Source organism: Mixophyes fleayi, chromosome 2 (genome assembly GCF_038048845.1).
Source record: "Mixophyes fleayi isolate aMixFle1 chromosome 2, aMixFle1.hap1, whole genome shotgun sequence".
Lineage (NCBI taxonomy): Eukaryota > Metazoa > Chordata > Amphibia > Anura > Limnodynastidae > Mixophyes > Mixophyes fleayi.
The window spans coordinates 250159510-250181638 of record NC_134403.1 but is presented as its reverse complement, the minus strand read 5'-3'; the positions used below and the strand labels follow the sequence as shown (position 1 = coordinate 250181638).

General features: G+C 41.4%; 1 protein-coding gene across 6 annotated transcripts in view; it reads left to right on the top strand.

Annotated features, from left to right (window-relative positions):
- WDTC1 (WD and tetratricopeptide repeats 1) overlaps nt 1–22129 on the top strand; it is a 44639-nt gene that overhangs the window by 368 nt on the left and 22142 nt on the right. For all 6 annotated transcript variants that reach the window (XM_075195807.1, XM_075195803.1, XM_075195801.1 and 3 more), the window contains exons 2-11: nt 334–458; nt 3222–3305; nt 3391–3437; nt 4500–4611; nt 4880–5067; nt 5178–5360; nt 5490–5581; nt 10666–10781; nt 10929–11004; nt 11298–11376. In XM_075195807.1, the coding sequence (XP_075051908.1) occupies nt 411–458; nt 3222–3305; nt 3391–3437; nt 4500–4611; nt 4880–5067; nt 5178–5360; nt 5490–5581; nt 10666–10781; nt 10929–11004; nt 11298–11376 (1025 nt within the window). In that variant the 5' untranslated portion in view covers nt 334–410. The remainder of the gene's footprint in view (nt 1–333; nt 459–3221; nt 3306–3390; nt 3438–4499; nt 4612–4879; nt 5068–5177; nt 5361–5489; nt 5582–10665; nt 10782–10928; nt 11005–11297; nt 11377–22129) is intronic.

Below are 22129 nucleotides of genomic sequence, written 5' to 3'. Positions count from 1 at the left end.
ACATAGCGTTTATATGTCGCACATATATAGGTATGAAGGTATTTTATACTGAACTGCAGTAGTTGTGTACCTAGGGATTGTAGTTAAAAGTTAGTGGATCGACATCTAACAGGGGCCCACATACCATATACAATATATCACTGTATACATGAAGTAAAACTATGTATCGCATGTTTGTGGCCTCTCACTGCTCTTCTGGTAATTCTTTGGCAATCTTTTTTTTTTCCTATTCGGGTGCTAGGAACTTTTACTCTATTAATGCCAGCTGTTTCTGCACTACATGCTTATTTACACATAAGTATTGTCTTACTGTGTGATGTTTTAATTTTAAAGGTGTCTAAGTATCAAGAGAAGTGGGAATGGTGCAATTTAAGAAAGTGGTGCCATGAGCTCCATGTTTTAACTTCATCATGGATAGAGCCAACATTGCTCAGGACATCATCCACAGACAGATCAGGGTATGTGGGGATATATTGTCAAAAGTGTGAAGGAATTGTGTTGTTAAAATATGACTGATGTGAATGCCTACTATATTTGACATATCCACACATATTCATATGTGTAATGGGAAATGTAAAAAAAAAATGAGTTGCACATTGTCTGCATAATACATTTAATATTTTTTAGGGTAACTATAAACTCCAAGGGGGTATTCAATTGACCACAAGTTTTTGTCCTGCAGCGGTAAAAAAAAAATATCACGCAGGTTTTTAACTGCTATAGAGACTGTTTCTAGTTAACGCAGCGTTAAAACTCGTGCAATTCAATTGAAAAACAGGGAACGCTGCCCCGTGCGTTAATCATTGTTAAAGATTTCCTAAGCAGTTACATGTACCCACGGGTTTTTAGGGGAGTGTTCAACGTGGTCATGTATAACACAAAGAAAGAATTGGCATACATTTTTTATACATTAGATTGCATTACAAACCATTCTATTTGATAATATCTACATTACAGTACTTTTATTTAAAATATTTTTTTATTTCAATATTTTTTTACTATAGAAACATCTATACCATGTCAAAACACATTACTACATACCTATTTGTACCAAAAACATACTTCAATATATTTTAGTGATTTTTATTTATTTTTTGGGGGGTTGTTTTTTCATTATTTTTTTCACAAGAAAATCAACTTCTTGTTATGCATTACTGATAAACATAGTTTCTTTTTTTTTTTCATTATTACATGATTTCAAATAGTTTTCTTAGGTTTTTTATTTTTTAGCACACCCCAAAGAGGTGCGAGATAAAATAGCATATTGGCCTGTTTAACGCTCCGCGTTAAAAAACAATTGAATAGCTTTTAACGCGGTGGGCTCTCACCCACCCTATACTTTCAATAGATCTTCTACCTTGAGCGCGAGAGGACGGTTTCGTGAAAAAAACCAGAGCGTTAAAAATAGAATTGAATCGCAAGTAAAGTTAACCCGCTCGAAAATGATAAAAAAAAACAGCGTTAAAATGACAACGCAGTGTTAAAAAATATCTTGCGGTCAATTGAATTCCCTCCCAAAAGATTTATAGGGGCATATTCATTTAAGAAGGGAGATCGCGGCTGAGCACATAAAGTGCCAATACTGTACTGCAACATCTTAGATTTCCCTTCTCAACCTGTTGTGGTGCAAAGGGAATCCGCTTCATCCTTCTTAATTGAATATGCCCCATATATTATATTATATGCACATATGTGTGGTATGTGCCGGTATGATGTACCAGAATTTCTCTCCACTTCCTTTGAAGCTGTCGGTTTTCACAACCACTGCTGCTCTTATTCTATTTAATTTTTTTTTACAGATAGCCTTGCTAATATTGTGTGTATATTACTACCACTGCAGTGAAGGTACTAGTTCCCTATCTGGAACACAAACACACAATTCTTTCCCCTCCCAGGGATAGTGGGAGATTGCTATTTGTGTAGAATTGAGTAGTGCAATAGGTCTGTGTCTGCTGGAAGGCCTAACAATGTAACACTTATGGGCTGGGAGATCATTCAAGGATCTGCACAGGAGAGCTTAACTCCAGCTGTGCTGCTGTGTTTAAGTTAAGTGACTGCAGCAAGTTGGGATCACACAAAATCCATTCACAGAGGTGCATGCTAAGGTTATATACAGGGTTTGTTAATATTATTCAAGCAAATCAGATTTGTAAGTGACAATAAACTTTGTTTTTTATATATGATAGGAGGCAGTGTGGAGCCAGTATTTAATTGTTAATGAGTAACTTGGTGACTTGATGCTGCTTAAACATTGGTCACTATTAAGATGCTGCAGTTAACCTGAGTATTTTTTTTAATAATAATAAAAATAAGACAGTTAAAAAAAAAAAGATAATTGGGGAGAAAAAGTTGAACTATTGTGAAAGGAAGCCTTATTTGGTGTTGACATGATTTTGCATATTGGATGTTGAATGAGGTAATGTTCTTGTGTATGCATGGACTAGTTGCAGTTAGGTATTTATATGAATGTATTGAGTGTGGTATGTCTTGCTTTTTTTCAAATTACCACTCTGTCTTATAGTATTAAAGTTGAAACACCACAAATAAAATATCTCCATAACTACTACTGGTGTAAGCAATCATTATTACTTTTAATAGCAATTGATTTTAACCTAGATAAAGGTATATTTCTACCTGTATGCTTTCTCCACTTCTTGTGCGTTAGCTCAGCATTTCTATCAGTCAAGAGATCTGTAAGTTTTATAGTCTTACATACCCAGGTGCTTAAACCTCCATATTTGATTGGCTATGGTGGAAATCCAGACCAAATGAGGATCTCACTTGTGGGGCCAGTTATCACTCAATCCAGAAGCACAAGTTGCATTTCACAATATTGTAACCTGGTTCCATCAACAAGTGTGATTGAATTGTTCACAGGTCTGATCATTTAGTGAAGTGCCAGATGGCCGGGTTCCAGTTTGTTTGCGTGGAACATTACAGTAGGGAAGGTAGTTGAACATTCTACACTTCGGAGGTACAGTTTGTGACGCTACATAGATGAGATTTTTGTACATAATTTAAATACATTTTGCGAATACATTTTAGAAGCTTATGTGTTATTTTAGCTGATTTTCTGTAACTAAGTGTGCTGTACTTTCTTTAGATTTCACTTTTATAAGGCTAAGGCATTGTTGTTTTGTTAGCAGCCTGTGTTGGGTTGTTTCCATATGATTCCATATGATGCTGTAGCATCACAAAAAAGGATGTGTTTTCTCCCCTAGGAGAGGAAAGCTAGAAGTTTTCAAAGACGTCATCATGTAACAGACCCGTTAATCCGTCGACTGGGACTAGAAGCGGAACTACAGGTAAGCATGTTGGTATACTATATAATGAGCAGTAGGTCTGAGTAGAAACCGTTTTAACTTCTTCTATTGCTCTCTCTTTTTGTAGGGTCACTCTGGTTGTGTCAATTGCCTGGAATGGAACGAAAAGGGGGAGTGAGTATTTATATATTTGCTGATATCCAATAATCCTGCTAGTTTTTACCAACTTGCCATTCCCTGGTATACTCTCTCTTTTCATTCTTTACAGTCCCTCTTTTGAGGGATTTCATATTCAAAAGTCACTGCTTTTTCTTCTCTTCCTTTCACATGTCACAAGAACCCATTTTCCATGTTTCAAAACCTAAATTCAATATTAAGTCTACTTTTACTGATTGTTTTCTATTCTCTGCTCCATGGTCTAACTAATATATCCTCTAATACATCCTCCAAATCTACCACCTTTATCTTTCAAGTTGCAAGCACCTGTGAGTACATGTAACTGCTTAGGAAATCTTTAAGGTTTTTGCTAGTTGCCATTGACAACCAGTTAACATTTTGAGCTCCATCAAAGTTCCCTGATAGGTTATGATGATGAGGTGGGATATTGTTTGTATACCTCCCTATTTTATATACAGCCGTTGTGGATAGTCCATTACTACCAGCAAAAATCTACCAGGGAGTGAAGGCAATTACACGTGGGCAGCATTTATATATTGCAAAAATGTAAAATTAGATTGTTAAAGGTATATATTTTTTAAGTGGCAGTTAATCTACAATTCATTTGTTCATTATTTATTCAAAGGCTCATTCATTATTTTCTTTTGGCAATAGATTTTTTTCAAAATCCTCATTGTGTATAAATGCATAAATTGGATTATATTAAACTGTAAACATGACATCTCTCAAAATAGATTACTTAATCCTAATCAAGGTTTTTCAACTCCAGGCCTCATTTACCCTCAAATGGTGATGGTGGTAAGGTGTCCATCTATATGAACAAAGATTATTTCACTTGTGTAGGATTAAGGACATCTTGAAAATATGTTGGGATTACTTGAGAATCAGTTCAGAGAAACCATGAATTATACTATAAAATGTACTCCCTCATTCCAAAACCCCATTTCTCCTTTCTTTTAATTATGTATGTGTACCCTTATGCATATGGCTAATGATCCTCCTTTCTCTTTCTCTGCATCTCCTTTCCTCATTTGTGAACACACTTTCCCTTTTGCACAGTTTGCTGGCCTCTGGCTCTGATGATCAGCACATGATGCTGTGGGATCCCTTTCATCACAAGAAACTGCTATCTATGCACACAGGACACACTGCCAACATCTTTTCTGTTAAGGTGAGCAATGTCTCCATAAGCGCCTTGGACACTGGATAGCGGTGCCCATGCTAGCACAGGCTAGCTTCACTCTGATATGTTCCATTCTCTCTGATGCCATTAGTTCTGTCTGTTTTTTTGTGTTATTGGTTGTCCTGCCCCACTAACTTACTATACAGTTTGTAATCTGTGGCTAGGTCTTGTTCCAACCCCATTTCAAAATTTTAATTACCCCTATAACTTCATCACTTTTTCTCTCTGACATGTTTATTTTTCTGTTCCCTATCAGTTCCTCCCTCACTCTGGGGACCGCATCTTGATTACTGGAGCAGCAGATGCTAAGGTTCATGTTCATGATGTTAACTCAAGGGAAACCCTTCATGTTTTTTCTGAGCATACCAACCGAGTGAAACGCATTGCCACTGCTCCTATGTGGCCTAACACTTTCTGGAGTGCAGGAGAGGATGGCTTAATCAGGTGAGAAATTCTGAATGTCGCTGATAAGAGAAGGGAAAATCTGACTTAAAGGAAAACTTGCATTTTAACTGTTTTCAATCCAAAAACTTCCCTGTTTGCCCTTATTTCAGGCAGTACGACTTAAGAGAGAGTAGCACCCACTCTGATGTTTTGATTGATCTGACGGAATATTGTGGTCAGCTTGTGGAAGCAAAATGTGTAAGCATAAGCCCCCAAGATAACAATTGCTTGGCAGTAGGAGCCAGTGGACCGTTTGTGAGACTGTATGATATCCGGATGATCCATAGCCACAGGTGAGCTATTGATTTTTAGGAGGGGTGTCCTAGAAGCACATCATTTAAACAGATGTTTTTGGGTTTCCTTTTTTTTTTTAAACTATGGCAGTCTCTATGTTGGGCTCTATTTAACTCTCTCCATTGCAGGAAGAATCTCCAGCAGGCACAATCTGGACTCCACACTTTTTGCTCAAGGCAAAAACCTATCCCAGAGGGAGCTGCACAGTATTATGTGGCAGGTGGGTCCCAATCGGTCCAATCACTTTTCTGTTTGATTTCTCCCCCCACATTCTCAGCTCCATTAGGCATTACCAACTTGAATTAATGTGACAATTTGTTCCTACAATAAGACTGGTTAAAAACAAAATGGTTCTACAAACAAAATAAGTTGTTGACAATCACAACCTGTGATATGGACTAATGTATTCAGTAAACCAGGTTGATTATTTTTTTGAGGGAAAAATATTAGATTTGTGTGTATGTATTTTAAATAGGCAAGTTAAAATTCAGAATTTTAAAGTAAACATCTGGAAACCACATCTTAATCCAAATCACTGTATGGGGTTACTTAATTCCTGGATGGACGATCTGATCTGAACAGTTGTATTGTTTTTTTGTTTTTTTTTCGTGTGCTAAAATTAATCGTTGGCTGAGTTATTTTGAAGTGAGCAAAATACTACATGACCGCCATTTCAAAGGGTAGAATGCCTTTCCAGTTTAGGTAGAGACTGGTTAAAAACTCTCCCCTGGATGGTATAGAAGGCCACGCCTCCTCTTCCCTGTGTCTTGAAGTGAAAAACTGCTGAAACTGGGTGAGAAACTGCCATGGAATATGAAGAGGAAAAGGAATTGATGGCAAACATAATTCACATTTTTCCTCTTCAGTCCTCCATGACAGCCATTGCAGTAGGATGTAGCTAAGCAATACAATAGGGAGTGCCATAAAAAAACTAGCAACATTATGCTGCAAAATCTTGAATGTATTTAGTGGTAGAGCTAAAAACATGTTTCCATAACTAAGAATCAGTGGAGATAAAATTTCCAGATGGTTATGGTTAGCGAATACAATAGGGAGGGCCACACAAAAAAACAAACTAGCCACATATGCTGTAAATTCTTGAATGTATTTAGTCGGGTTGAGCTGAGAACATGTCTCCTAAATTGAGAATCGGTGCATAAGATATCCAGATCATAATGGCAAGTGAAGGTATGAATAGACGTCTAGCCAGCTGCTCTGTAGCTGAAACTGAGCCTTTCTTGCCCAAGATGTTGCTACTGTTTGTGTTAGTTGGTCCCTCAGGATGTCTGGCACCTTACTCCAATTCCTCTTGTTTGCCTGTACAATTACTTCTCTAATCCATCTGGAAATGGTTTGTTTAGTAGAAGCACACCCATTTCGAGGCCTTGCAGGAACCACAAAGCATTGTTCTGTGTTTCTGAATTCTTCTGTTCTGTATAGGTGTATGGGAATTGCTCTTACCAAGTCTAAGGAATGCAGTTGTCTCTCTTTCTCATCCTTGGGTTGTGGAAAAAAGAATGACAGTCAACCTCCTGATTACTGTAAAATATAGAGACTACTTTAAGAAAAATGCTGGATTGCTTCGATGTACCATCTTGTATACATACACATTCTGAAAGGGCTTCTTACACAACAGTGCTTGAAATTCTCCAACTCTGTGAGCAGAAGTGATTGCTACGAAGAACCCCACTTTCAGTGTCATCTATATCAGCAAAACTCCTTGCAGTGCTTTATAAGGGTCAGACATCAACGTATTGAGCTCTAAGTTAAGGTCCCATGGAGCCACAAAGTATTTGATGGAATGATAAATCTCCTTTATTGATTTGAAGAAACGAATATTCAAATCTTCGGAAGCTAACTTGGTATCCAAGAAAATACTCAAAGCAGACACTTCTACATTGAAAATAGATAAAGAAAGATCTTTATACCATCCTGAAAGAAGTCAATGACTTGAGGAATAGTTGCTGCAGTTGGATTTAATTTAGAGCCACAAAGTGGGATACAGTTCTTCCAAATTCTGTAATAGATTATTGAAGAATTCTTTCTTGCCTGTAGCATAGTGCTTATTATTTGCTCTGAGACTTCTTTACTCAACTGAGCAGTACTTGCTCAATTTCCATGCCATTAAAGCTAGCTGCTCTTGAATTGGATGAAGAATAGGGTCTTGGTTTAGGAGATCTGACCGGATATGCAGAGACCATAGTTGCTCCCATCCCACAACATCTGTCCGGCTAAAGGAAACCACGGACGATGAGGCCAAAAAGGAATGATTGCTATTATGTCTGCTTTCCTTTTTTCTGATCTCTTTTTAGAATACATGTGGTAAGTGAAAATGGAGAGAGGAAGTAACTAAGGTGAAATGTCCATAGAACCGAACCGTTAGAGCATCTTTTCCTTCTGTCTCTGGAACTTTAGAAAAGAACCTGGGTACCTTGGCATTTTTGCTTGTTGACATCATGTCCACTTGAAATTTCTCTCTGTCCAAGACATGATTCTTGCCAGTTCCACCTTCAAGTTTCTGCTACTGGTACCTCCCTTTGATTTATGAAGGATTGTTCTCTGAGAATATTCTGAGATGCTTCCCTTTTTAGATGAAGATGAAAGTGCTGAATTGCATTCCACCCTGCTCTCATTTCCAAGACATTTACATGAAATAATTTTTTCACTTTGTGACATTTGCCTTGTGTCCTCTGTTCCTGAATGTGAGCTCCCCAGCCTTTGACACTGATGTCTGTCATAAGTATTATGCATTCTCACTCCACTTGTCTTTGACTTTGGGCTTAACCACCACCTGAGGACTGCCTTGTGTCTTTTAGCAGGGTGATGGCATGCCTGGCGTACTGTTTCTCCTTGGCTTGTAATGTCTCTCCTCTCTGAAGTGCTGATGAGCCGTGGTAGAGTACTTGGGCATTCTCTCCTGTGGAAAATGGTTAGATTTACCCCCAGAGAATTTCTGTATGACACTACCAATTAATCTCCAAAGAACAGGAATCCTTCAGATGTGACAGTGGCGCAACCAGAGAGCTCTCCTAGCCACCGCTGCTGGTATTACTGCTGAGTAAGCATTATTGTCTAAAGATGCTTTACACAAAAATGCTTTTCATACAGAAGATCAGACAACAGACGTTAAGGTGTCTTTCCCCACAATCTCAGTGTCTTGACCTCTGAGACCATATCCATACCATATTTCAAAGTGGTGTTCGATTAATATACGAATCCTCTTATAACAACCCTCCATCTTCTTATTCCTCTGGGTGACCCGCATATTCAATAGGGATAGTATTTCTTGATGACCTAATGGCCACAGATCCCATATTCCTTTTGGATCAAGCTCCATTTATGAGCCTATTCACTAAATGGATAGATTTCTTTAACTTAGACTGGTACTTGTTTACCTATGCCCATTCCTTATGCATAAGTTCTTTCACCACTTGATTAGAAATGCTACCTTTTCTAATGTGATCTTCAAACAGGGAATTATCAGTTTCCTACATACCCATAGATTTGTATATGTGTTTAAGCGACATCTCCACATTTGTCCAAATCAAACATCCTAAGTGTTTCTATAATCTCTCCAGATTCATTACTTCAAAATTCCCCAGAGAATAGTATTCTGACTGCAAATACACTTCCTCTAAATCCATTCTTTCTGATACCTGCTATGGTAAATCACTGTATAGCAGATGCCAATGTCAATAAATATGGCGCCCAGTTCGAGATTGTATAGATATAGTTCAGTAATAGTTCACACCTGAACACCTCCTTCATACAAAATGGCAGCCTCCTTTCAATTGTTCCTCGATTAAATAGATTCCTTCATCCTTGCCATAAGTTCTTTAAACTGCTCAGGCCACGGTGTTTTTTCTTTTGAGTTGAGAGCTATATATTGTACAAAACAATCTTTTTCAGACTCGGTAGTTAAAGGCTTATCAAAGGCTCTAAGAGTACTGAAAGGACATGTCCCTATTATACTAACTTACGCCGATCAGTCACAACATTAAAACCATTTTAAAACCATTGACAAGTGAAGTAAATAACATTTAATATCTCGTTACAATGGCACCTGTCAAGGGGTGAAGTTGATGTGTGGGAAGCAGTGGAAGAAGGTGGCCTGGTCTGATGACTCACGTTTTCTTTTACATATTTGGACGGTCGCGTGCGTGTGCATCGTTTACCTGGGGAAGAGATGGCACCAGGCTGCACTATGGGAAGAAGGCAAACTTGCGGAGCAGTGTGATGCTCTGGACAATGCTTTGCTGGGAATCCTTGGGACCTGGCATTCATGTGGTTGTTACTTTGACACATACCACCTACCTAAACATTATTGCAGACCAAGTACACTTCTTCAAGGCAATGGTATTCCCTGATGGCAATGGCCTCTTTTAGCAGGATAATGTGGCCTGCCACACTGCAAAAATTGTTCAGGAATGGTTCGAGAAACATGACCGAGTACAAGCTGTTGACTTGGCCTCAAAATTCCCCAGATATCAATCCACACAAGCATCTGTGGGCTGTGGAGGAAAAGTCATAGCCATAGAGGCCCCCCCACCTCTCAACTTACAGGACTACTGCTAATGTCTTGGTGCCAGATACCACAGGACACCTTCAGAAGTGTGGAGTCCATGCCTCGATAGGTCATAGCTGTTTTGGTGGTATGAGGGGGACCTACACAATATTTGGAAGGTGGTTTTAATGTTGTGGCTTATCAGTGCATGTATAAAGTGTTAAATACCACTAATCCTAGAGGCTTAACTAGTGTGGGGGTACCCTTTTTGGGGATTGACACAGGCTTTAATATGCTTCCAGTTTCTATGCACCAAACTGAGTGTAACAAAACGTTTCCCAAGGCAAGGAATGCTTTCAAGCAGTGCATGTGCAGATCGCCGAGGTCTTAAACTCAGCTCGAAATTTTAAACTCCTTCACCAGAACTGCTCCCGGGGTAGCAGACCGTTGATGCCTGGGTAGCCAGCCCTGTCCCTAGACTGCAGCATGAGATGGAGCGTAGCTGGGATCCCTGAAAGTGTAAACCACTGTACTACAGAACATAATAGAACACTACCTGACCTATCTAATACCGGAGACAGGGAAAGGGGAGTAGCTGCTTTTTATACCATCCAGGTGGAATTTTTTTAAAAGGATTCTACCCATTGTATGGGTGCTATTGAAGACGAAAAATGAATACCTTTCTTGTTTTTTTCTGCTACACTGCCTTCTAATATTTCCATTATTCATTTACATTTGTTTTCCTTGTTTTCACTTTTCCAATCCAACCTTACAAATTACTGAACCATTTTTTCCTTCAGGCCACCTTCCAGTAAAGCTGCCAGATTATAACAACAGGTTGCGAGTTTTAGTGGCCACCTACGTAACATTTAGTCCAGATGGGACTGAGCTGCTTGTCAACATGGGAGGGGAGCAAGTGAGTATGCTGAGCATGGAAAGTTAACTTTTTCAATACTGTAGTTCGTGTAAGAAGAAATCAATGTGCATTATTTGCTGAGAAGATGAATTTGGAAGAATTTCGGGGAATCATCTTGGAAATGAATATTGTGTATCACTTTCATAGGTGTATCTCTTTGACCTAACCTTCAAGCAACGACCTTGTACATTCCAGTTTCCTAAATCTCACCATACATCTGGAGGTGAGCAATCCTAAATAGTTGGTTGGACCATTATTTTTGAACATCATTTGAGATATCCTTACCATGCCACTACATATGAGTGGCTATAGATAATAAAAAGTACTATTCTTGGAATTGAAAGTTCTACTATTTGTTTAGATTCTAGGACATGTTTTAAAAAAATATTTGTTTCAACTGCTCATACTTGACATATTCTTATTGTAATCTAAAACGTATTTTCATTTAATTTTCACCTATATTATAACTGTAACCGTTGGCCTAGGAAAACAACCTATAATATTTTGCCACTTTAGAAGTCCAAAATGGGAAGACCTCAACCAATGGATTGTACAGTAATGGCATTCGTGTGAATGAAGCCAAGAACGTGGTGGGGTGAGCATTTTACTTTTCTATAAGTGTTATCCTCTGTGCTTCATTTTCAGTTTGCTTTTCATATAAAACATAAAAAAAATAAAAAAGCTTACAGTCTCATGCTGAATTTACCTATCAGACCTTCATTATCTTGCTTCCTGGTTTGTAGGGTTTCCTTCATCTATGCACTTAATGTAAACTAGATGGAGCATATGTAATCGGGCAAAAAAGATTAAGTAAGCTTTTTGAAACCCATAAAATTGAGTTGGGGTGAACTTTTTTTGAATCAAAATGTAGAATACGATATGTGCAGAGAGGACAGGCAGTAAAAAAAAAAAAAAGACTTGCAGAACGACTGTTCTGCAAATCTGCATTAAATATTCTAGAATAAAAGTAGGGAGGAGAGAGAATTAAAAGCAAAATTGTAGAAGCTTAAAAACAGTACTGCAAAACACGAGATGGATGCAAAAGCAAACCTGAACACTCCTACCTTCCCAATCAATGATAAAATGCGACATTGCTGAAACACTAAAATAAACAGTCCATGATTACTGTAGAAAGGCATTACTTTAAAAAATATGCAGAGGGTAATAAAAGCATGGGTGGGTGTGCAGGCAATGTCCTGATGGCCAAGCCCTCATATGACTGAAACAAAGCGTTCATATAAATATATATTCTGACCATGCTGAACAGGCTCCTCAATTTATATTGTGATGGTCTTTGGCTACTCTGGAGGGCTAAGTACCTTTCATCATTCTTACTTTAGTACTATCTGACATATATAATATATTTGTATGTATGTGATGGTATGCTATATTGAGTATATTTAGATATACGTGAAAACAAATTGTACACCAGGGTTACTTTCACATCAAGAGTACACTCTGGGACATATATACATATATATGTATAAAACAAGTTATATTGGGAGGTACTGTTTGGGCTTCTAGCCAGGGACAAATTCAGTATCTTTTAAAATAAATTCATTCTGCACCCTTGTGGGACTGTTACCTTTCATGCTTCTATTACTTTTCAGTAGCAGGTGTATTGGTGCAATAGGTACCTTGAGCAATGTCCGACAAGGGAAAAGCACTACTGGTAATATACTTCACCTGTTCCAAGTGTAAATCAAAACTTCCCAGTGTACAGCAGGATCGGGAGCGGTGTATGCAGACTGTGGGGTGGGGGCCCGGGGTAGTGCAGCATACCAGATGGGAGAAACCTGTGTGGGCAACTATGCTGGCATAGTAGGTCCCAGCACTTGTTCAGCTGCTCGCCCGCCTGGCGGCCCCCCTTTCCTCTCCACTCCCATTCCAGTAGTCCCTTTTGCAGCGGTCCTGATACCGGCTGCAACTGAGGATGCGGATCTGTGCCTTGCTAGTTTAAAATCTTCTCCCTCTTTCCAGGCTCCTCCCCAGTGAGGACCCGCTTGGTCCGCATCATTAGTTAAGGTCCTGGAACAGTTAAACTGGTACCTGGACTCGCCCATACCTCTGGCACCATGAAACAAGCATTGTAGTTCCACTCATCCCTTCCTTTTGATCTCTGAATCAGAGAGATTGTTGCAGAAAGAGAGTGAGCTCTTTGAGGACTCTGACTCCCGTCAGGTTGGGGAACATCCAGGGATCAGGGCATTGAGGATCTGGTAGTGGTGGTTTGCCAAGCTTTGGACCTTTTAGACTTAGGTGGTTGACCTGAGTCTATTTAAATGCAAGAAGCGGCAGGTTCTTTGTTTTTCAGCCTCCATCTGAACTTGCGTATATAACAGAATCGGCTTGGTAACAGCCTGATTGTAAGTTTGTCATACCTTGCAGATTCCTTGCCCTTTATCCGCTGCAGGTTGAAGAAATGGCCCGCTGGGAACAGGTGGCAAAAATTGATACACCCGTGGCTAGGTTGGCTCGCCATACTACACTTCCAGTGCCTGGTTCAGCGGTCCTTCAAGATGACACCAACCACAAGGTAGCGGGCTTTCTCAAATACGTCTATGTGACGGCGTGAACTTCGCTCAGACTCATGGTGTACTCTGCATGTGTCTCTAGGGCAATGGAGACATGGACCTACCAGCTGGTGGCAGGGTTGCAAGACTCAGAACTTCTTCCCCTGGCTCTGCATTTGAAGGAGGCTTCTGAGTACATGTATGAGGCGGCCCAAACTGCAGCCTCAATTTCGTCATCTGTCTCTGAATCGGCAGTTGTGGCCCCAAGGACCCTTTTGTTGCGTCCAGGGACGTTGAGTCGAAATAAGTCCCTGGAGGCTCTTCCCTGTTTGGTTTTTGGGCAGGAATTAGACAATATCATCTGTCAGGCTTAAGGAGGTAAGAGTACCAAACTTCTGGTGAATGTTTCCAGGCCTCGGATCCCAAGGTTAGGTCCTTTCGCTGGCCCTTTCAGGGTGGTTCATCTGCTAGAGAACAGTCTTCCAGTGGAAGACCCTTTATGGCCAGGGGTTGCTCCCAAAGGTCCAGCTCCTCGTACTCAATGAGGCGTCCAGGGTCCAAGCTCCCAGATAATCCTGCAGCATGACGGAAGCCCCTCTCCTTGTAGCTGTGGGGGTAGAGGGGCGCCTCCTGTTCAGAGACCAATGGACGACGTCCTTCCAGGATCGGTGGATATTGGGGATCACGTAAATAGAGGTTACATGATCGATCTACTAGGTCTGGGGTCTGCATCGTTTCTTTGCCACCACTCTTACGCGATTCCGTAACGATTCGCGATGCTTCACTTTGACTCTTTACTTCTTTCAGAAGGTGTTGTTTGCTTGGTTCCAGTGGGGCAAAGGGACCGGGGGTTCTACTCAAACCACTTTCTGGTCCCTAAGCCTGACTGTTCGTTCCATCCTATCCTCAATCTCAAGGCTCTGAACCTGCACTTTCTGGTGGAAAGTTCTGCGTGGACTGGCTCAGAACGGCGATAAATGCCTACTTCCATGTGCCCATCTGGGAGGGCTATAATTCACTTCTCAGGTTAGCAGTGGGAAACTCACATTATCAGTACCGGACGCTTCCTTTTGTGCAGTACACGTTCAGTGTTACGTACAGTTCCTTCCTTTCAGCCAAAGGTGGTTTTGGGTTTTCAACTGAATCAGAGATTGTGGGCTCGATCTTTCAGGAGGCGGCTGCCTTTTCGGGCCTCAAATCCGTGGCTTCCCTGGATGTGGTTCGTGCTCTCCGCATTTATGTGGAACGGACATCAGCCATTCGGCGGACTGACTCTTTGTATGAGGTACTCAGTGGCCATAAACGGGGCTGACCAGATACTAAGCAGACAATCTCCAGGTGGATTACGTCCACTATCAAGCAGGCCTATGTGAGTTCTGATCGGCCTGTGCCTAATCGTATTGCTGCACATTCCACCCGCTCTATGGGGGCTTCTTGTGCTGCACTTAATGGGGCATCTGCTATACCTTTACTAAGTTTTATCAGCTTAATAGTTTTGGCCGCAGTATTTTGCGTGACGGGCTGTCAGTGAACCCTGCCTTAAGGGGCTGCTTGAGAAGTTCCCCATAGTAGCAGTGTCCCCAGATTGGATGAAAGAGAGCAGAGGATTTTATACTTGCGATAAATTTGTTTCTCTGATTCCATCTAGGCACATTGTTACCATGTATTGTATTTGGGGTGCGAGGAGTTGCCACTTAACTAGATAATTAATTGTTTATTTTAACTTGCTGACAGAACTCCTCTTCTCTGCAACCCCCTGTGTAATTCTAAAGCTCCAAAGCAGGGGAGTCGAACAACAGAAGGGAGGAAACACATTGTCCCACAGATGGAATTAGAGAAATTAAATAAAAATCCTCTTCTCTCTTGCATCCATTGGGGAACACTGGAACAATGGGGTATAGAGTTGCATGCAGGGGCTTGGGCATTTATGTTTAAAAAAAACCAAAAAAAAACCTGTCTTTTTTTTTTTTTTTTTTTTTTTTTTTTTTTAAGTGCCCTTTGGAGTAGGGCGCTTTTATCTATTGTGCTGCCTATGATTGCATTGGTTTATTGGGTCTAGCTTTTATTATCCAGACCCGGAAGCTCCCACCCTGCCCAGCGGCTAGGTGTGAGTGGGCATGCATCTCTGACATCATCGCGACGTCTGTCAATCCAAATTAAAAGCGCCACATTGCCGCTTTAAATTTGGATTGACAGACGTTGCAATGACGTCAGCCTGCACTGCCGAACACTACTTCAATCGGAATGGCTTGCTGTCAGCATGCTGATCCAATCGGAGATCTCCATCGTCGGATTTAAGGTAAGTCTGTTTCATTTTTATTCGGGTTTTCATTATTTCAGATTTTTCTGTGTCGGAATTGTGTTGATCGGAAAAGCGATTACCACTGCTCATACTTTCACCACAAGTCTTGACATAAAAATTTGAAGAGACAGAGCTTACGATAGGCCATTTGATCTTTACACTGCTCAGGGGTGATCATCCTGGTTCCAAAACAACCATTCCAACAGTTTCCTAGTCCAGAAGCCAGACGGTGGTTTCAGACCAGTTATGAACTTTAAAGACTTGAACTTCCATCTTTCAAAAGGTTGGAATCCGTGATCTGTGATAAAAAGCATTGAGGACAATGAGTTTCTGGTGTACGTGGACATTGGGGACACACATTTACAGTGCATCTTCTTCAGGTTTTCAGTCCAATCTCAGCATTACCAATTTCTCCTTCATCCACTCTGGGGGACACTGCTACCATGGGATTGTATGAGGGCCCATGGAGTTAGCACTTAAATAGTTAACTAAGTTTGCTGCTGACTCCTCCCGTTGCAACCCCACAGACCTAAGTTTGGTTTAAGTGCCCAAGGAGTTGGGCTGTTAAAGTACTGTTCTGCAGTACTTGCTGCTAGATTAGATTTTTATTATTTTGTAAGCGTTACTGACATGTCAGTGAGGTTAGGATTGGATTAGTGTTATGTTTTACACTGGTCCATTTAGTTTTTAAATGGAATATAGTTCTGTTTTTGTTTATTAAAAAAAGAAAAAGAAGAAAGAAAAGAACCAGCCTGCAGGCAGTGACAGCCACTATGCAACGGTCACTGTATTCTTCGACTGGTCCGGCGCTGCCTCAGGCATAGAGTGCAGAGACTTCGTCTGAAGAGCGTCTTTTTTTTTTTTTTTGGGGGAAATGCCAATCTCCCGCTGAGGCGGAGGTTGGACTTGGATTTCATCTGGCCACAATCTGAGCACAGATTAAAAGGCTGTAACGCAAAAGAAACAAAGGAGAGCTATAATAAGCAAAAGCCTCCAGTGAGCTAGTAGCATAATCCTCCCCAAAACAAAAGCCTCCAGTGCGGCGAGTGTAATGGAGATCCCCCCCACTGATTGGTGCACACCAAAGGTGGGAAAATTCAGCTAAAGTTTACCTCAGATGGACTCCTGACTGAAATAATTGAGTCCATCTGCTGCCTGCTTCCCTTCCTTGACAATTGTACGAAGCACCCCAGTGGGGGAAGTTTGTTTTTGATATAAGTCAGCAGAGCTATATGTGTATGTTTATGTATATATATGTGTTTACAAAGGGCATATAGGGTTATAACTAGACTCTATCTGCACTTAGGTGAATTTTTCTCAATATCTTCCACTTTTATTATATTGTTACCACAGATATTTATATTACTGTTTTGAGGCTATTTGCCAGAGTCAGAACTAGTAATTAGTTTATTGTACTATTCTCTGTGAAAATTGCCTAACCTGTATTTCTTTAAAGAAAAAAAAGAAATATAATGCCTGATAAGAACAAGAATTTGTGTGCAGAACTCTATACCAGTACAAAATGCTCTGCCAAATTACCTGGGGGGCAAAAAGTCCAGGGGGCCATTCGTGCACAGTGTGAAACTGCCCTCAGCAGCCAAGTATATCTCCTACAATTCATCAGTGGGTGGCATCCACCTGAGATATTTGGATCTTGGGGATCATGTCCAGAGTGGCAGAAATACCGCAGGTTGTATTCAAACCTGTTCTTGGTGCCCAAACAGGACAGTTTGTTTCCATCAATACTAAACCTCAGTGGGCTAAGCCAACATCTACGAGTAGACCAGTTTCGGATGGAATCAGTCCTTTGTTTTTACAGTAGGAAGCTCCCATTATCAAATTAGGTTTTTCCCCTTTTGGCTTTCCACAGCCCAGAGAGTTTTCACAAAGATTATGACATTAATGGCAGCATGTTTACATGCCTTGGGAGTGAACATTATTCCGCATTTGGACTATTTTTTTCCTCAAATCCTTATCGGGTCCTTTTCTCTATCCGCACCTGACCGTGTCTATTCGAGTTCTGGGGCAACACTGTTGGATAATCAATTATTCCAGTTCCCATTTGATGCCCTCACAGAAGGTGACGTTTCTAGGATTAATAATGGACACCACTTTTCAGAAGTTCCATCTCCAGAACTTTCTCTACAGATTCCTACATCTCTCTGTATGGTTAATCCGGAGTCACCCTTGTCCTTCCATACGCTTGAGTATGGGGATTCTAGGGTTGATGGTCGACGTTTGAAACCCTCCCATACAGTTGTTTCCACTCTTGTACGTTCCAGTAGAATCTACTAAGACAATGGTCGGGTCCCCCTTTTTTTTAATCTGGAGACCCAACAAATCAGACTCTCCAGAGAGACTCGTCAACCTCTGAAATAGCTACTTTAAACATTTTCTGATGATGGGCCGATCTCTTGTCCTGTGGTATTGGATTCTGGTGACCACAAATGGCAGTCTGAAGGGCTGGGGAGCTGTTGTTCTCCAGCTTCGTCTCCAGGGTCTTTGGACAGGCAGGGAAGTGCTTCGTCCCATAGATGTTCTCGAGCCAAGAGCCATGCTGTTCTAACCCCAAACGCCTTTTCAATACATTTAATCATCTTCTCAATCCTCCCACCCCGAACCCTCCATCTACTATCAGTGCTCAGGATCTTGCTTCCTACTTCAAGGACAAGATTGACAAGATCAGACTAGAAATGGTATCCTCTTCCTCAACAAGCCATCAGCTCATTTCCTTCCCACTACCCTCTGACACCCTTTCTTCATTTGACCCCACAAATGAAGAGGAAATTTCTACGCTCTTCTTATCTTCCTACTCTACCTCCTGTCCTCTTGATCCTATTCCCTCGCAAATTGGTAGATCCCTGTCTTCTGTGCTCATTTCACCTCTAACTCAAATCTGTAATCTCTCACTCTCTACTGGCATCTTTCCATCACTATACAAGCATGCAGTGATTACTCCTATTCTAAAAAAACAAAACTCCGACCCAAACTCTCTCTCAAATTACCGTCCCATCTCTCAGCTCCCTTGCCCCTCCAAGCTTCTAGAGAGACTTGCCTACACTCGCCTCACACGCTTTCTTTCCGCAAACAACCTGTTGGATCCTCTTCAGTCTGGCTTTCGTTCTCAACACTCCACAGAGACTGCGCTGACCAAGGTTGTTAATGATCTGATCACTGCTAAGACTGAACGCCATTACTCTCTCCTAATTCTCCTTGATCTCTCGGCTGCATTTGACACCGTTGACCACTCTCTTCTCATACAAACACTGCAATCCCTAGGTCTTCAAGACACAGTTCTATCCTGGTTCTCATCTTACCTCTCTAATCGCTCTTTCACTGTTAATTTCTCTGGAGCCACCTCTGCTCCGCTTCCCCTATCAGTTGGAGTACCACAAGGCTCGGTGCTAGGTCCTCTGCTGTTCTCTATCTATACCGCTTCTCTTGGAAATCTAATAAGTTCCTTTGGCTTTCAGTATCATCTCTATGCGGATGATACCCAAATCTATCTATCCTCTCCTGATATCTCGACATCTGTGTTGTCCCGTGTAACTGACTGTCTTTCTGCCATTTCATCTTGGATGGCCTCTCGTCAACTCAAACTTAATCTTTCTAAAACAGAGTTAATAATATTCCCACCCGCCAACAAGAGCATACCTGACATTTCTATCTCTGTTGATAACATGACCATAAATCCCACCCCACAAGCTCGCTGCCTAGGTGTAATCCTTGATTCACGCCTATCCTTTGTTCCCCACATTGACTCTATATCTAAATCATGTTACATACATCTAAAGAACATTTCCAGAATCCGCACATATCTCACACAAGACACTGCTAAAACCTTAATTCATGCACTAATCATCTCCCGCATTGACTATTGCAATTCCCTCCTTACTGGTCTTCCCAAAAACAGACTCAAACCCCTAAAATCTATTTTACATGCTTCGGCAAGACTGATTTTCCTTGCAAATAGCTATTCCTCTGTTGAATCACTCTGTATGTCTCTACACTGGCTGCCTGTCTTCTACCGAATCCAATATAAAATACTTTTACTAACCTACAAGGCCATCAACAAAGCTGCACCAACATACATCTCCTCTCTTGTCTCAAAATATCTCCCAACTCGGCAACTCCGTTCTGCAAAAGATCTGCGTCTCTCATCCACCCTCATTACATCCTCCCATTCCCGGTTACAGGACTTTTTTCGGGCTGCACCCACTCTATGGAACTCTCTCCCTCGCACAATAAGACTCTCCTCTGTTCTACAAACTTTCAAGCGTTCTCTGAAAACCTACCTATTCAGACAAGCTTATAATATTCCTCAACCACCATCTTAACCTCACTACCTTTAGCCTGTTACACAATTTCACACAAGACAACTACCCCCGGAATAACATTGTTGTGTGACAGGATCATTTAGCTTATGAGTCACCCTACCTTTGCAGTCTGGCTGGGCCAAGATGCAAAATGTATACTTAACCTCATGTGTCAATCTCCCATTGTCCCATAGATTGTAAGCTTGCGAGCAGGGCCTTCTCACCTCTTTGTCTGTTTTACCCAGTTTGTTTATTAGTTTATTACGTTTGTCCCCAATTGTAAAGCGCTACGGAATATGTTGGCGCTATATAAATAAATGATGATGATGATGATGATGATGATGCTGTTAGCCCTCAAGGGAGCTCAGTTTCTCCTTCAAGGAAAACCAGTCCACTTCAGTGGCATATGTAAATTGCCAGGAAGGAACAAGAAGCGCAGAAGCTATGCAGGCAGCGGAACAGATCTACTTATAGGCAGAGCAATGCGTTCCAGCGATTTCGGAAGGATTTATTCCCGGAGTGAACAACTAGAAGCAGATTATCTCAGCAGGCATGCAATTCTTCCAGGAGAATGGAAACTGCATCCTCAGGTGTTTCAGGAGTTAGTCTGGAAATGGGGAGTGCCAGATCTGGATCTGATAGCATCCAGACACAATCATTAGGTTCCAAGATTCTGCGCAACAACCAGAGTTTCTCTGGCTGTGACGGTGGATGTAATGTCCATGAGGTGGGACATCTGTTTAAGATAACACTTTCCACCAATTCCTATGATCCCGCGGGTTCTAAGGCGAGTACTATTGGAAGGTCTTCCGGTCAATCTGGTGGCACCGAATTGGTCCAGGTGGTTCTGATTTGCCAACATTTTGCTTCTGGTGGAAGGGTCTGGCTAGGCTCTTCCCCTCAGGCCCGATCTTCTCAGTCAAGAACCATTTACGTCATCTGTACTTACTTTGCCTGGCTTTAATGGCGTGGCTGTTGAAGCCGACCTCTGGCGGTCAAGGAAGTTTCTCTTCCAGGGTAGTGGAGACCTTCATAAAGGCTTGAAAGCCGGTATCGGCTAAGATCTATCTCAAGGTGTGGAGGATCTATGTACAGTAGTGCGAGAAGACGTGAAATAACCCTGCCTCTTTCAGATTAACCCATCCTGAAGAAAGGCCAGAAAATGGCTAGAGTGGAAAAGAACGTTGTAAAGGTGATATCGATATCAAAATGTTGTATTGTGTGTAATCCTACACGTTTCACCCCTAATAGTGCTTCTTCAGGGGAGGTTAACACCACAGTAAAGATTACTGTGGTGTTAAGATATCGATATCATCTTTACAACGTTCTTTTCCACTCTGCGGTGCCCTGTTACTGTTTCCTCCAGTGCGCATGCGCTACAAGCCGGCCTTCCAATTTCCCCACACTTCCGGTGGGATCGCCTTGCGTGAGGTACGGATCAGGAGGACAAGCAAAGAAACCGGACACCCAGAGGATGGTCTCTCGGATAGGGTAAGTGCACTGCCCTCGTCTCTCACCATATACTTTTTAGCGGCATTTTCGAACACCGGGTTACGGGTTTATTACATTTCTGTGAGTCCGGTTCACGGACATTCAGCCCATACAAGCACTTTACAGACCCTTTCGGTTTAGCATACGTCTGGAAACAAGACATTTGATCCCTAAGTCCGAGCTACCTTACGGGACTATACACTTGTATTTCTCTGTTACCACTTGCTCCAGGATTGTTTTTACCGTACATCTCGGCTTACAAGTACAGAACTTGCACACGGACACCCAGGTACTATGTCTCCTAAAATTTGACATACTGTTTCCTGTAGGGTTACAATAGTAACAACTCCTAACTGTTCATATCCATTTAGGGACCGAGCCGGCTGGCTTGAACATTCGAAGCCAACCACTGCCTACACAAGGCATTAGGCTTAAAGACTGTGCCCAGATCCGGTTCAATCTTTTCTGTCTACATCTACACAATTTATCTTTTGCTGATTGAGCTATTCAGGTATTATACCTGTAATAAATACAAGTACGCCGGCTGGTTTACTTGGTTTAATATTATTTTGTCCTTCAAGTATTATATTTTGGCGTTTCTTTCCCTCTCCTTTCTCCTCTCTCTCCCCCTTGTCGCGCCGGGATATCTGACCACTGTATACCACTAAGGGTTTGGGACCATTCCCTTACTATTTATCCCCTTGGCTGCATTTACTTTCCCTAGGG